The sequence below is a fragment of the Lynx canadensis genome, chromosome B4 (assembly GCF_007474595.2).
Source record: "Lynx canadensis isolate LIC74 chromosome B4, mLynCan4.pri.v2, whole genome shotgun sequence".
Lineage (NCBI taxonomy): Eukaryota > Metazoa > Chordata > Mammalia > Carnivora > Felidae > Lynx > Lynx canadensis.
Genome location: NC_044309.1, coordinates 99,498,210 through 99,512,120, shown reverse-complemented (window position 1 = coordinate 99,512,120; position 13,911 = coordinate 99,498,210). Strand labels below are relative to the sequence as shown.

The 13,911-nt window shown below is 34.7% G+C and overlaps 1 protein-coding gene across 1 annotated transcript in view; it reads left to right on the top strand.

The window, feature by feature from the left end:
* OSBPL8 (oxysterol binding protein like 8) overlaps positions 1-13,911 on the top strand; it is a 156,091-nt gene that overhangs the window by 47,106 nt on the left and 95,074 nt on the right. The window contains exon 2 of the mRNA XM_030323280.1: positions 1,779-1,887. Within this exon, the coding sequence (XP_030179140.1) occupies positions 1,846-1,887 (42 nt within the window). The 5' untranslated portion in view covers positions 1,779-1,845. The remainder of the gene's footprint in view (positions 1-1,778; positions 1,888-13,911) is intronic.

The following is a 13,911-nucleotide window of genomic DNA, read 5'->3' as shown; positions in this document are numbered from 1 at the left end:
CATTACTTGAGCTGAAGTTGGACACTTAACTGCCTGGGCCACCCCGGCTCCCCAGTAAAATATTTTTGAAGTTGAAGCTTCCAGTGGGTGTCTTATCGTTTTGTTTTTAATATTGCCAATTTCTAGAATATGTGTGTCAGTATTCAAATATGAATTATAGTGTGCATCACATAGACATAAATAATTTTTGTATCATCTGTTTTGGATTATTTTTTATTCATACAGGTAATTGAAGTGACAGTTTCAGTGCAACAAATGTTTATGAAATGTCTGCCATGAACCAGCACTGGGTAGACAGATCAGTAAAATGCAGTCTTTGTCCCTGAAGAGAATTAGGTCATGAGAATAAATACTTACAGTGCATTGTAATACATATAGTGGGGAAGTATACTTAAGGTTTATAAACTGCGAGTTCACTTAGCTTGGGCTAATTGTATTGTTTATATGAGAGAAACCAAATGACAGCCCTCCAAAGCCCAGTTAAGAAGTATTTTCACCAGCATTTACACTTCAGTGAAGCTTTTTTATACTTGGAGAAACAAAATGATTTTAGAACTTCAAGAAATGACTAGAATTCTGCTGACTTGTTGATTTTGGTTTCATTAGCTCTTTTAAGGAAGAATTATTAGAGAGTTTATTAGAGGCTTTTGAATATATGTAGTTTTATATGATAAGAGTTCAGCTTGGGGGCACACAGGTAGCCCAATCGGTTGAGCATCTTGACTCTTGATTTTGGCTCAGGTTATGATCTTGCATTTGGTGAGATCTGAGCCCCGCGTCAGGCTTTACACTGACAGCATGGTGTCTGCTTGGGATTCTCTCTCTCCCTCTCTACCCCTCTCCCATTTGTGCTTGCTCTCTCTCTCAAAATAAATACACATTAAAAAAAAAAAAAAGACTTCAACTTGGAGGTTTTGTTTACAAAGTTCGGAAGAAAAAGACTTGTGATAAAGACATGCTTGTAAGACTTTCAAAATAAAAATAACTATGAAGTAATACATGTTCATTGTAAAATTGGGAAAATGCAGAGTATTTTATCAATAATGTTCTGTAATTTGCCTTTTCCACCTAATGTGGCCTTCTCTCTGTATGAAGTAAATACATAAAGAGTATGTAAAAACACCTTCTTCATTTTTAGAAGTTGCTGGCATGATGTTCCATTGTATGTATATAGTATAATTTAAGCAAACTCCTAATGATTGACATTAAGGTTGTTCCAGTTCTTCTCATCATATCTGTTACTTTGTTGGATGTATTTATATATCTTTGTGCATTTGTATAAACAAGTACATATGGCATAATTATTAGCCTCTAAATTACTGGATTAAAGTGTACATATTTTAAATTATCTTTCTAAAAATTGTTATGATTTATATTCTCACACAAGTATGAGAATATCTGTTTTCCTACATTCTTGTCAGTGTTGGATATTAGCACACTTTTTAAAAGTTTTTGCCAATATAATCATGAAAAAAGAACATTTTATTTCCTTAATTGTAAAGTAGATTTAAACATCTTTTTAAACATTGAACAGTCTTATGCCTGTAACCTTGCTCTTGCTATGCCTCTTCACTTGGAATATTGTCTATCGTTCTTCCATTTTTCTCTGAATCTTCACCATTCTTCAAGGCCCATGTCAAAATCTGTTTTTCCCATTATTGGATTTCCCAATTACCTCAGCCTAAAATAATTTCTCTCTCCTAAAATACTTAATCCTTTTTTTTCTCATTTATCACAGTTTTATACTAGTCCTAATATATGTAATTTTTTTCTTCTAGGATTTCCATATTTACAGGATGGCTAAAGATTAATGGAAAGAGAAGCGTAAACTTACCTTCTTTCACTATGGATGCAGGTTTGGCTGATGGAGAACCTGATCAAACTTCGGTGAGTGGTTCAAATACAGCATAATAAGGTACTATCATCTAGCTGTAAAGTGTTTGATACAAGCCATCGTTTTATTTTAAAAAAGTATTTAAAACAAACTTAAAAGAATTTTAAAGTAACACTTTAACTCCTATGCTCATATGAAAATGACATATTTTAAAACTTATTGAAGCATAACCCAGTTTTCTGATATTTCTGTCCTATATCTTTCTCTGCTTACTTATATTGACTTGGTTCCAGCTCTTGGGACGGTAGGTTCTTTGGGTTAATGCAGAGGCCGATTTTTCTGTGTTTCATATTGCTGTGGAATTGAAAGTCACTATTATATTAAGATGTTTATAAATTTTAATTTAGTGAATGTCCTTCGTTCAGGCTCAAATGTAAGAATAGTCTAATGATTGATAGCAAAATGCACTTTTGTTTACTTGTGTTACTTTGTTCCCAGCCTTTTTTGGATTTCTGGTTTAAACTTGTTTTAGTTTCTTAAAGGGTCAAAAAAAGTTAAACTTTAAAATAATTTGTTAATAGAAAATAAAATGGACCTGGAAGTAATTTGTTTTATGAAGGTTATTATCACAGCGATTATAAAAGGAAAACTGATGGTAGCTTATTTTATTTTCGCTGTGATTTCAGCAAAAAGTTAAGATTAAAGCCTTCTCTTAGAACATGTTTACTTTGCCATAAATATTTTATTTAAAACTAATGGGCTTTCTTAACTTCTTTTAGCTGAAATATTTTTAATCTCTTAGTGATAATAAAAATGCCAGTAGTAACAACAGTTGCTATTCTCTAAGTGTATACTTTGTCAGACTGTCCTCACAACAGCCATTAAAGGTAGGTATTTGTTTATCCTTACTTTTGTAGATAGAGAAATGGGCTCTAAGCTGGAGGTTAATTATCTTCTCTAAGAGCTCACAGCTTAAGAGGTGTCTCTGAGTACTTTGCCACTAATGTGTTGACTCAGTACCTGTCTTTCTGAATAGAATTGCTTTAAATTTGTTATCTTTTAAGCTAATATCTAAACAGGTAGTATTAAATTCTGTACTGAACACTGGTGCTGTATTAATAAAGTTTGATTCATTTTTAATCTAATTCCTGTTGATACTGAGAGGTTTGAGCAAGATATTTAAAAAGCAATGAGACAATTTTCTTTGTCTTCATTAAGTTTCTGTGAAATATTGTAGCTTATTTTAGGGAGAATACTACCAATAATTTCATTGTAAACTACTGAAATATTCTGTTTTTGAAACTAATCTTGAGAGTTACTTTTGAATTACCTATTTATAAAATATCACCTTTGAACTGCACAGCCTAAGCTGGTTACTGATTAGATCTAGGAGAAGTGGATAAGAACATGGGCTCTGTAGACATTTAGCTGCATGTTAAAATCTAACCTCGGTTGCTTAGTTGTATAACTTGGGTAATTAATTAAATTCTCCAGGTTTTCAGTTTTTTCATCTATTATATAAAGGTGATAGTAATATCTACCTTCTAGAGTTGTTTTAAGTTATAATTGAGATAAGCTATCTATAAAGTGCCTATTACAAAGTCAGAGACATTATAAATATCCAATAAATAAAAGCTACTACTGTTGATATAACTAGCTATATTAACCCTTCTCTCCAAAAAGGTAAATACAAGGCAGGAGAGGCAATAAAACATTGAAAAAAGCCTAGGCTGTTCAGTAATTTTGGCTTTATACTTTCTCAGAATCTCAGTTTTCCTTCCTAAAATGTTGAGGCAAATATTCTACTACAATAGAAAAATATATAGGCAGGCATACTCATTCTGACTACTTGATAGGGACAGTATGATCTAGTGAAACCAGAAAGTTCTTTGAAAATATGAGCAGCATGTCAGTATGAGTTAGTAGTGTTCTTAAAAATTGCATGCACTGGTTTTTAAAATATTAGTAAACTTTTTTTTTTAATTTTTAAAATTTTATTTAAATCCCGGTTAGCATATAGTGTAATAATGACTTCAGGATTAGAATTTAGTGATTCATCACTTACATATAACACCCAGTGCTCATCCCAACAAGTGCCCTCCTTAATGGCCATCATCTATCCCACCTCCACATCCAACACCCCTCCAGCAACCCTCAGTTTGTTCTCTGTATAAGAGACTCTATGGTTTGCCTCCCTCTGTTTTTCTTGTTTTTGCTTCCCTTCCCCTATGTTCATCTGTTTGGTTTCTTAAATTCCACATATGAGTGAAATCCTGTATTTGTCTTTCTCTGACTGATTTTGCTTAGCATAATACACTTTAGTGCCATCCATGTTGTTGCAAATGGCAAGATTTCATTCTTTTTGATTGCCGAGTAATATACTCCACTGTATATATATACATCACATCTTCTTTATCCATTCATCAGCTGGTGGACATTTGGGCTCTTTCCTTACTTTGGCTATTGTCGATAGTGCTGCTCTCAACATTGGGGTACATGTGCCCCTTCGAATCAGCATTTTTTTTTACTCCATTGGATAAATACCTAGTAGTGCAATTGCTGGGCCTTGGGTAGCTCTGATTTTAATTTTTTGAGGAACCTCCATACTGTTCTCCAGAATAGCTGCACCAGTTTGCATTCCTATTAGGGCAAAAGCATTCCCCTTTCTCCACATCCTTGCCAACATCTGTTGCCCAAGTTGTTAATTTAGCCATTCTGACAGGTGTGAGTAGTATCTCATTGTGGTTTTAATTTGTATTTCCCTGATGATGAGTGATGTTGAGCACCTTTGCATGTGTCTGCTAGCCATCTGGATGTCTTCTTTGGAAAAGTGTCTATTTATGTCTTTTGCCCATTTCTTCACTGGATTATTTGTTTTTGAGTGTTGGGTTTGTTCAGTCCTTTATAGATTTTGGATACTAAGCCTTTATCTGATACGTCATTTGCAAATATCTTCTCCCATTCTGTTGGTTGCCTTTTAGTTTTGCTGATTGTTTCCTTTGCTGTGCAGAAGACTTTTATCTTGATGAGGTCCCAGTAGTTCATTTTTGCTTTTGCTTTTGCTTCATTCATCCCTTGCCTCCGGATATATGTCATATAAGAAGTTGCTGCAGCCAAGGTCAAAGAGGTGGTTGCCTGTTTTCTCCTCTAGGATTTTTATGGTTTTCTGTCTTACATTTAGGTCTTTCATTCATTTTGAGTTTATTTTTGTGTATGGTGTAAGAAAGTGGTCCAGGTTCATTCTTCTGCATGTTGATGCACAGTTTTCTCAATACCATTTGCTGAAGAAACTGTTTTTTTACCCCCCCCTGGATGTTCCTTCCTGCTTTGTCAAAGATTAGTTGGCCAGAGATCTTCTTCTATGAAGTAATAAAATAACTAGAAATTTTAGTCACCAGTTGGTCATGTACATACTCATTCTCTCTCATATTAATACAGCTCTGTCTCTTTCCAATAGCTGCTCGCTAAGTATAAGAATTTGTATTTTAATTACACATTCATGAATGGTGTTATCTTGAACTTTTTATTATAGAAAATTTCAAATATATTTAGAAAAGGATGGACTAATATAATGAATCCTCATGTACCCATCACTTCAACAATTAATATTTCAGGTCAGTCTAGTTTCATCTGTAGTCCCACCTTCCCACTCCATATTTTTTTTGGAGCAAATTATGGACAAATCATTTTATTTGTAAGTATTTCAGTATGTATCTCTAAAATCTAAAGACTTTTCTTTAAACTTTAACCATAAACAACATTAGAATCCTAAAAATGAGTAATTCTTTAGTCACATAACTAATTGATGCTTAAACTTTCCTGATTGTCTCCTAAATATTTTTTTATAACTTTTATGTTGGACTTGGTTGATAAGTCACTGACATTTTTTTAATCTTTTAAGTTTCCGTTGCATCTCTTTTTAACTTTTCCTTTTCAACTTATTGAAATACATAAATAAGGTAGTTTGTCTTGTTAAATTTCCCACAATGTGGATTTCCCCTATGGTGATTATTTCATGTGTTCATCAATCTCTTATGTTTGTTGCAAATTGGTCATTAGAATGAACGGCTTCCTCAAATTCAGGTTCAATTTTTTTTTTTTTTTTTTTGACAAGGATACATTAAGGGTGTTGTGTGTTACCATCAGGAGGCATATGATGTCAGTCATTCTTCTTGTATTAATAGCAGCCATTGATGATCATTGCCTAGATATGTTAATTCACTAAGGTATAAATTAATATCCTAACTGGTTTACAAAAATGGGGGCTCGAGAGAATAACTGTGACTCGTCCATACTGTTTTTTTTTGATTAATTTTTTTTTAATGCTTACTTTTGAGAGAGAGAGAGAGTGAGTAGGGGAAGGGCAGAGAGACAGAGTGTGAGTGGGGGAAGGGCAGAGAGAGAGACACACACACACACACACACACACACACACACACACAGACACAGACTCAGAAGCAGGCTCCACGCCCTACAGCGCTCCACGTGGGGCTTGAACTCCCGAACAGTGAGATCATGACCTGAGCTAAATTCTGAGGCTTAGTGACTGACCCACCCAGGCGCTCCTAGTCCATACTTTTCAAGCAAACAAACTAGCCAACCTATATTTTGTTAGGTATTTTGTCTTCTAGACTATGAATCTTTTTGCCATTTTACAACTTTATTGAAACTTCTAAAGGGAGACAGTTTTTAAAAGGATAAAACAATGTGATTAGTATACTTTATGCTTTATTATCTTCTTTAACTTATGAAAGTTACAAATTAGTACTTAAATATTTGTAATGTTTGAACTTCCTGAGTGGGGAAAATATGACTCAGTTATTTTTTTTTCTTTCTTTCTATTTTTTTTTTTTAACATTTATTCATTTTTGAGAGACAGAGTATGCGTGGGGGAGGGGCAGAGAGAGGGAGACACAGAATCCAAAGCAGGCTCTAGGCTCTCAGCTGTCAGCACAGAGCCCAATGTGGGGCTCTAACTCACCACAAGATCATGACCTGAGCCAAAGTCAGATGCTTAACAACTGAGCCACCCAGGTGCCCCTCACTTAGTTATTTCTTATTGTATGAATACTTAGATTCTTATTATATCTTTTTTTTTTGATTTGCTAAATATTCTTGTACTTATTAGAAGCTTGAATAATGTGAAAAATTTGCAGATATAATGGAACTGTAATAAACTCTAATGGGAGTCAGAGAAAGAGTTATCTTTGAAAAAGAAAAATAAACAGTGATCTACATAGTACATCAGCAGAATTCTAACCCAGCAATCTTTTGTATTTCCTTTATGTTTGGAGAACTTGTCCAAGTATGTTTACATGACTATGAAACTCCTCAAGACCCTTTCAGAAAGTTTGTGATATTAGAATAATTTTTTGAGTAATACAATGGTATTTGATTTTATTTGCCTTTTTTCTCATTCTGTCATGAGTATATGGTGTACTTTTCCAGAGACTATGTGAGGTGATGAGGTCATAATCTGCTGGCTAATGAAATGGAGTGTGTGCTTGTGTATTCTTAGTCTTCAGGTTTTCTTAGTTTAATTCTTTTCTTAACCAGTTTTTTTAAAATAAACTTTATTTTTTAGAATAGCCTTAGGCATACAGAAAAATTGTAGTCCCCATGTACTTTGTACCCAATTTCCTCTATTATTAACCCATTTATTGTACATTTGATATAATTAATGAATCTAGATTGATACATTATTAATTAAAGTCCATACTTGATTTAGATTTCCTTAGTTTTTACCTAGTGTCCTTTTCTGTTCCAGGATCCCATCTGGAATAACACATAATATTTAGTAGTCATGTCTGCTCAGGGTCCTCTTGGCTATGATTTCCTTGTCTGTGATGACCTTGACAATTTTCAGGAGTACTGGTATAGATATTTTGCACCGTGTCCTTCAATTGAGATTTGTCTGTTTTTCTCTAATTAAACTGGTCCTTATGGGTTTGGGGGAAGAGACCACAAAGGTAAAATGCCATTTCATCACATCATTGTCAAGGGTATATACTGTCAACCTGACTTGTCATTTCTGATGTTAGTTTCATCACTTGGCTGAGATGGTGAATTTCTCGTATTAATTTATAATGGGGCAAATATCAGTAGGTATAATCTACATAAACAACAGGTCTTTGGAGTCTTTAGTAATTTCTAGGAGAGTGAAGGGATCTGGAGACCCAAAAGTTTGAGAATTGCTCAGTTAAACCTTTAGGAACTAGCACTTTAAAGAAGAATAATTGACTGTTACCTGATAGGAAAAGAGGGATCCAGAAGGTGATGGGGGTTGGGAGCAGGGTAGGAAGAAGAAATGATAGGGCCTTCAGGAATGAGGGAGTGGTGACCAAGTTAAACTTTGACTATTTGAAAATTGTACCTAGCATTAAGACATGATCTACATCTTTCTCTTTTTAAGTTTTTATTTATTTAGAGAGGAAGAGAGAGCACAAGCCTGCTAGTGCATGTGTAGGAGCAGCGGAGGGGCAGAGAGAGAGAGAGAAACTCCAAGCGGGCTCAATGCTCCGTGCAGAGCCTAATGCAGGGCTTGATCTCATGACTGCAAGATCATGACCTGAGCTGGTATCAGAAGTCAACCAACGCTCAACCAACTGAGCAACCCAGGTGCCCCTGAGCTGTACCTTTCAAGGAGCTTTTGTTTTGTTGCTGTTTTCATTTTGGCATTTACAGATACATGTGTTTTGTCTTCAGGAGTTTTAATGATTTGTCTGATTCATATCATCTACAAATAATACTTTATTTCTTTCCAATCTTTATACAGTATGTATGTCTATGGGTGGGAATTGGAAGAGTGTTTATATATAGTCTTTTAATTTCCAGAAACTCATCCGTTTTGTGTAACTTTCAAAATTATTTAAGATAGACTATTTTGTTACTTTTTAAAATCCATCATGTCCTCTGTAGGGGTCTCCTGTTTTAGGAATGTAGCCCTTTTGCTTCTTTTATCTCTCATGTTTTCCATATTTTCTTTTCATTATGCCTTCGTGTTGAATTCCTTCATCACTTTTCCAGCTCATTTATTGTAGTACATGTTTTGCTGTTCAAACCTGGTATATATTCCATCATAGTATTTTTATACTCAGTATTACTAGCTGTTTTCTCTGTGGATGTTTGGTCAGACTTCCTGTTTTCAGTATCCTCTCACATCTTTTTGAGCATATTTATTATGGTTATTTTAAGTTTTTGATGGGCTTGGTTCACTAATTCTCTCTCCTGCTGAGATTCTTCAGTTCTTTTTCATAGCATTTGGACTCCTTAGGATATTATTTTTGTGAGTTTATACTTCCTTGGAAATAATATTCTCTCAGGAATATTAATTGCTTTATCTGATTGATACTGATCTAGATAGAAAGGAGAGAGACTAGGGACTCTTTTGGTCAATCTAGGAATATATGTCTTAGGATAGAGAATCTCTTGTTAAAATCATTGCTTCATTATTTTTCATTTGCTCCTCCCACCAATATATTCTTTTTCTTAGGGAACTTTTCTGTCCATCTCCTCTGCCTCCCTAGTTGTAATCAGTTCATTTGGGCAAAAGGGCAGTGAGAGATAGTGGTCAGCCTTTTTGCCTGCATGTGTTGTTTTGTGCATGCTACAACTCTATAGACATGCACAGTTTAAAAAAAAAGTGTTTGGAACTGTGTTTAATGTCTCTGGTTGGTATTAAATCATGTTCTGCCCTGGTAGTAAAGACAGGGTAGATAATGGTCTGCTTATTACTAGTGAGAGAAAAGGGCACAGGAAGATGACTTCCGACCCTCCCTCCTACTGTCAGACCCCTGGTCTTACCTCCATCTGTCGTACTGTATTCTCTTTCTAGTCTGAGGTTGCTTCCCATTTATCTACTTTTAAGGATGGGTTCAAGGACCGTATTGGTTATTTCACCCATAAGTAACTCAGTTCCCATTTGCAAAATAAATTGGTTACTTTCTTTTTGGTTTTGTGTTCTCTGTATGTAGAATGGCTGAGGTGGTGGCTGAATCGGGACCAAAAAATCAAAAGAACAGCAGCACTGTTTAACTTATCTTTCCTATTAAGATCTTTGGCAGTTGTGACATGCCCATAGTTTAAAAAGCAAAAGTAGAATGATTAAGGCAACTAACTCACAAGTAAATAGATTATGTAATTTACCCAATAGGAATCTATTTGTTTTTGGTCTCCTGGGTGGCTCAGTAGGTTCAGCATCTGACTCGATTTCAGCTCAGGTCATGATTTCATGGTGATGAGATCAAATCTTACATCAGCCGTGCTGACAGCTCTCCCTCTCTCTCTGCCCCTCCCCTGCTCGTCCCCCCCCCCCAAATAAACAAATAAACAAAAAAGAAAGCTATTTATTTTGCTAAACTAGACTTGAGGAGGAAAGCTGGCTTAAAAATTTATAATTTATTCAATATCCGTAAATAATTTAGTCATTCAGTTTTTAAAAGTGTGGTTTGGAGATTTTTCATGAATGTTTTTACTTCCTGTTTCTCCTAAGTTTTTTATAAACAATATAATTAAAGCCACTGCTCTACACTTAACTCTTAATTAAAAATTATGTCCATTAAGAATCTTACATTTCTTCTTGCTTTTTAGAAAAATAAGCTGAGAGTTCCATCAAACCTCAGATTAGAATGTGAAGGATTAGAATTTTAGCATGTTAGAGACACATGGAGATGAAATTTGATTAAAATTTCAAGAAAAACTCTACCTGTTCAACTGTCTAGGAGAATAGAGCAATTGAAGGATTTTTATCCAGACCTCAGATCACCTTAGTAGGTTTTCATTAACTTAAGACTACTTCAGAAGTCTAATATGGGTAAAAACAATAGTGATGGAGCAATGAGGAAAAGGAGAGGGGAGATGAATTTGTGTGTGTGTGTGTGTGTACACCTAAAATTTACTTTTTGGTCAAACACTTACTGGGTTTAGAAAACTAACCTACCTTCACAGAGCACATCTGTGCACAGGGTACCTTGCACTTGGGTAAGATCATAGGCAATATTGTTTGTTGCTTTAGGGGAATTAGTAGAAAATAAAACTATAGGAAATGAATAGCAACTAACATTTGTTAAATTTCTATCATGTGCCAGAAGCGATTGCAAGTTCTTTGAAGGCATACTTATGTAATTTTCTCATAACCCTATAGGGTAGTATTACTACCCTCATTTAATATAGGAGAACACAGAGAGATAAGTAACCCTCATTTAATATAACCCTCATGTTAAATGAGATAATCCTCATTTAATATAGGAGAACACAGAGAGATAAGTTCAGGGTCATACAACTAGTAAGTGGCAGAATTAGGATACATTTTGGCTCCCCAGGCCAAGCTTTAATTATTTTCCTATACTACAACTCAACCATGTTAGAATCAGCATATACAAATCCTTGAATACTATTTTTACAGTTTGGAATTTTTCTTTTTTTAAGGTAATGTCAAACCATTGAATTTGGTGTTTTTGAGCTAAGAAACAACCTGTTTAGAGTTGTGACTTGGGAAAATGATCTTGGCAGAATTATGGACTATTGCAGTGGTAATCAGCTGAACATTATAGAGTTATCTGTGGTGTTTTGAAAAATCCCAGTACTCAGGTTGCACCCCTATTTAATTAAATTAAAATCTCAGAGGGTGAGATGCAGACATCAGTACTTCTTTAAATTTTTTTTTTTTTTAATTTATTTTTGAGAGAGAGAGTGTGAGCAGGGGGAGGGGCAAAGAAAGAGAGGGAGACACAGAATCGAATCAGGCTCCAGGCTCTGAGCTGTCAGCACAGAGCCTGATGCAGGGCTTGAACCCATGAACTGTGAGATCATGACCTGAGTCAAAGTCAGATGCTCAACCAACTGAGCCCCCCAGGCACCCCAGACATCAGTACTTTTTTATAGTCTCCTAGGTGATTTCAATGCATGGGCAAAATTGAGAACTATAGAAATAGAGGTAGTTAGCTCAGAGAACAAGTAAGCAAGCAGTTGTATAATCTAGGTTAACCTGTAGGGTAGTAGTAGCTGAATGGAAAATATGTCCCTTTTGGATTTTGCCTTTTTCCCTGGTTCTAGAATTTGCACTTTCCATATTTGGGTTACTTTATTAGTGTGGAGAGAAAAAAAAATTAGTTTTTGCACACTTACTGTGTTATCCTGATCTTGGCTTGATGTCTCACATGCTTTCTCATTTAATCTTCTTCATAATACTGTGGGGTAGATATTATTGTTTTTAGAAATGAAGAAACTGAGACTCTGAAGGGGTTAGTAATTTTTCTAAGATCACATAGCTAATCAGTGGGACATATTAGGATTTAAATACAGATACTCTTAATTTTGTTATTCTTGTCATTGAATGAGGCTAATGTTTTTATATTAAAAATTGATCTGTGTCATACCTAGCCTTTTAAAATTTGTATATGCATTACCTAATGTGTACTTTGAAAAATATCTGATACATGATCTATTTTATTTATTGATTTTTAAATGTTTATTTTTGAGAATGAGCGTGCACGCAGGGGAGGGTCAGGGAGAGAGAGAAGGAGACAGAGAATCCAAAGCAGGCTCCAAGCTGTCATCCCAAAGCCCAACACGGGACTCAACCTCACGAGAGGTCATAACCTGAGCCAAAAGTCAGACACTTCACCAGCTGAGCCACCCAGGCACCCTGTGATCTATTTTATTTAACTCAAAGCTTTGTTCTCCTGTAACTAATGTTGATTTTTCTGGCTAGGGTGCATATTTTGGCATTTAGGCAGTATATTGTTGCTAAAACATAAAGAACAGTTGCTAACTACATTTTTATGTATGGTAGATATTATGAGTCATGGAGATTGATGTTTCCATAATATTATTATCAGTCTTTCCTGTGGCTTGATACTGAACAGCATGATACCCTAATCAGTGATTTGTTAGAAATAGAACTATAGAAGAAAAAAAGGTATTTGTTATATGGTTCTTATGTCTTAATTCAGATCCTAGTCATGATTCAGTATAGAATATAGGCTTATGTATCTGTGTAAGGAATTGACCAAAATGAAATTTCAAGTAAAATAAACTCTTACTTCAGACTGAAAATTAAAATTATTTAAATAGGTCATAAGATTAAGTGCCATATACTGAAATATTTACGTATATGAGCTGTCTCCTATAACCAGTTGTCATATCTAACTTGGCATGATTGTGATGTGTTAACATGGTTTCTTTTGTGCTTTTCAGGTGATTAAGAATGGTTAGGTCAGATATAGAGTATGTTAATGAGGTCAGAGGCCAAGGTCGTGGGTTTCATTCTTTTAATGGGCAGTTCACTTTTTTTTGGTTTTTATAACCACAGACTTCACCAAGCAGTCTCACCAGATGCATGACATTAGTTACAGCTGACACAGTCGATTTTGAACTTCCCTTGTATATAAAGTCCTTGATGAAGGAGGTTGCTTTAATCATAACAAGAGACCACCATTACCAGAAGAAATATAACTTATGCTCCATTACCAAAAATCAGTGGTGAGTCTATAATAGTGTTATTTATGAAGGACAGAATTATTTAAGAAAAAGGATGGGGGAATTCCTAACAAAGGTATTTGGGCTTATGATGGCCAGAGACTAATAGCAGAAGAAAATATGAATGTGCTCTACATTACAACTAAAAATAATCTTAAGAATTGAGGTAATGAGGTGATTTTCTATGTTGAATTGTTTGTATAACAGAATTTTAGGATTAGAACAGATCTTATAAGCAAATAAGAAGACTAAATTCAAAATATTTATTCAGATTTACCCAGGGAATCGAGCTAGGCTTAAAACTGAGATTTCAGAATTCAAGTCCATATTAGTTCTTTGTGTATATTAAGCATGCAGAATGTCATAGTTTGGAAAATACAAAGATGTGTAAGACTTTTTTTTTCTTTTTTTTCTTTTTGCTGTAAGAGAATTTGACTCATATCATAAACAAAGGAACTCAGCAAACCACATACAAGAAATTCTTTGCTAGGGATTAGAGTTACAATAATGACTAAACCTTTTTTTCATTCGTGCATTTATCATTCAGTGTTTGTTGAGTGTCTGCCATGTGCCAGGCTTTGTTCTAGTCTTAAGGGATA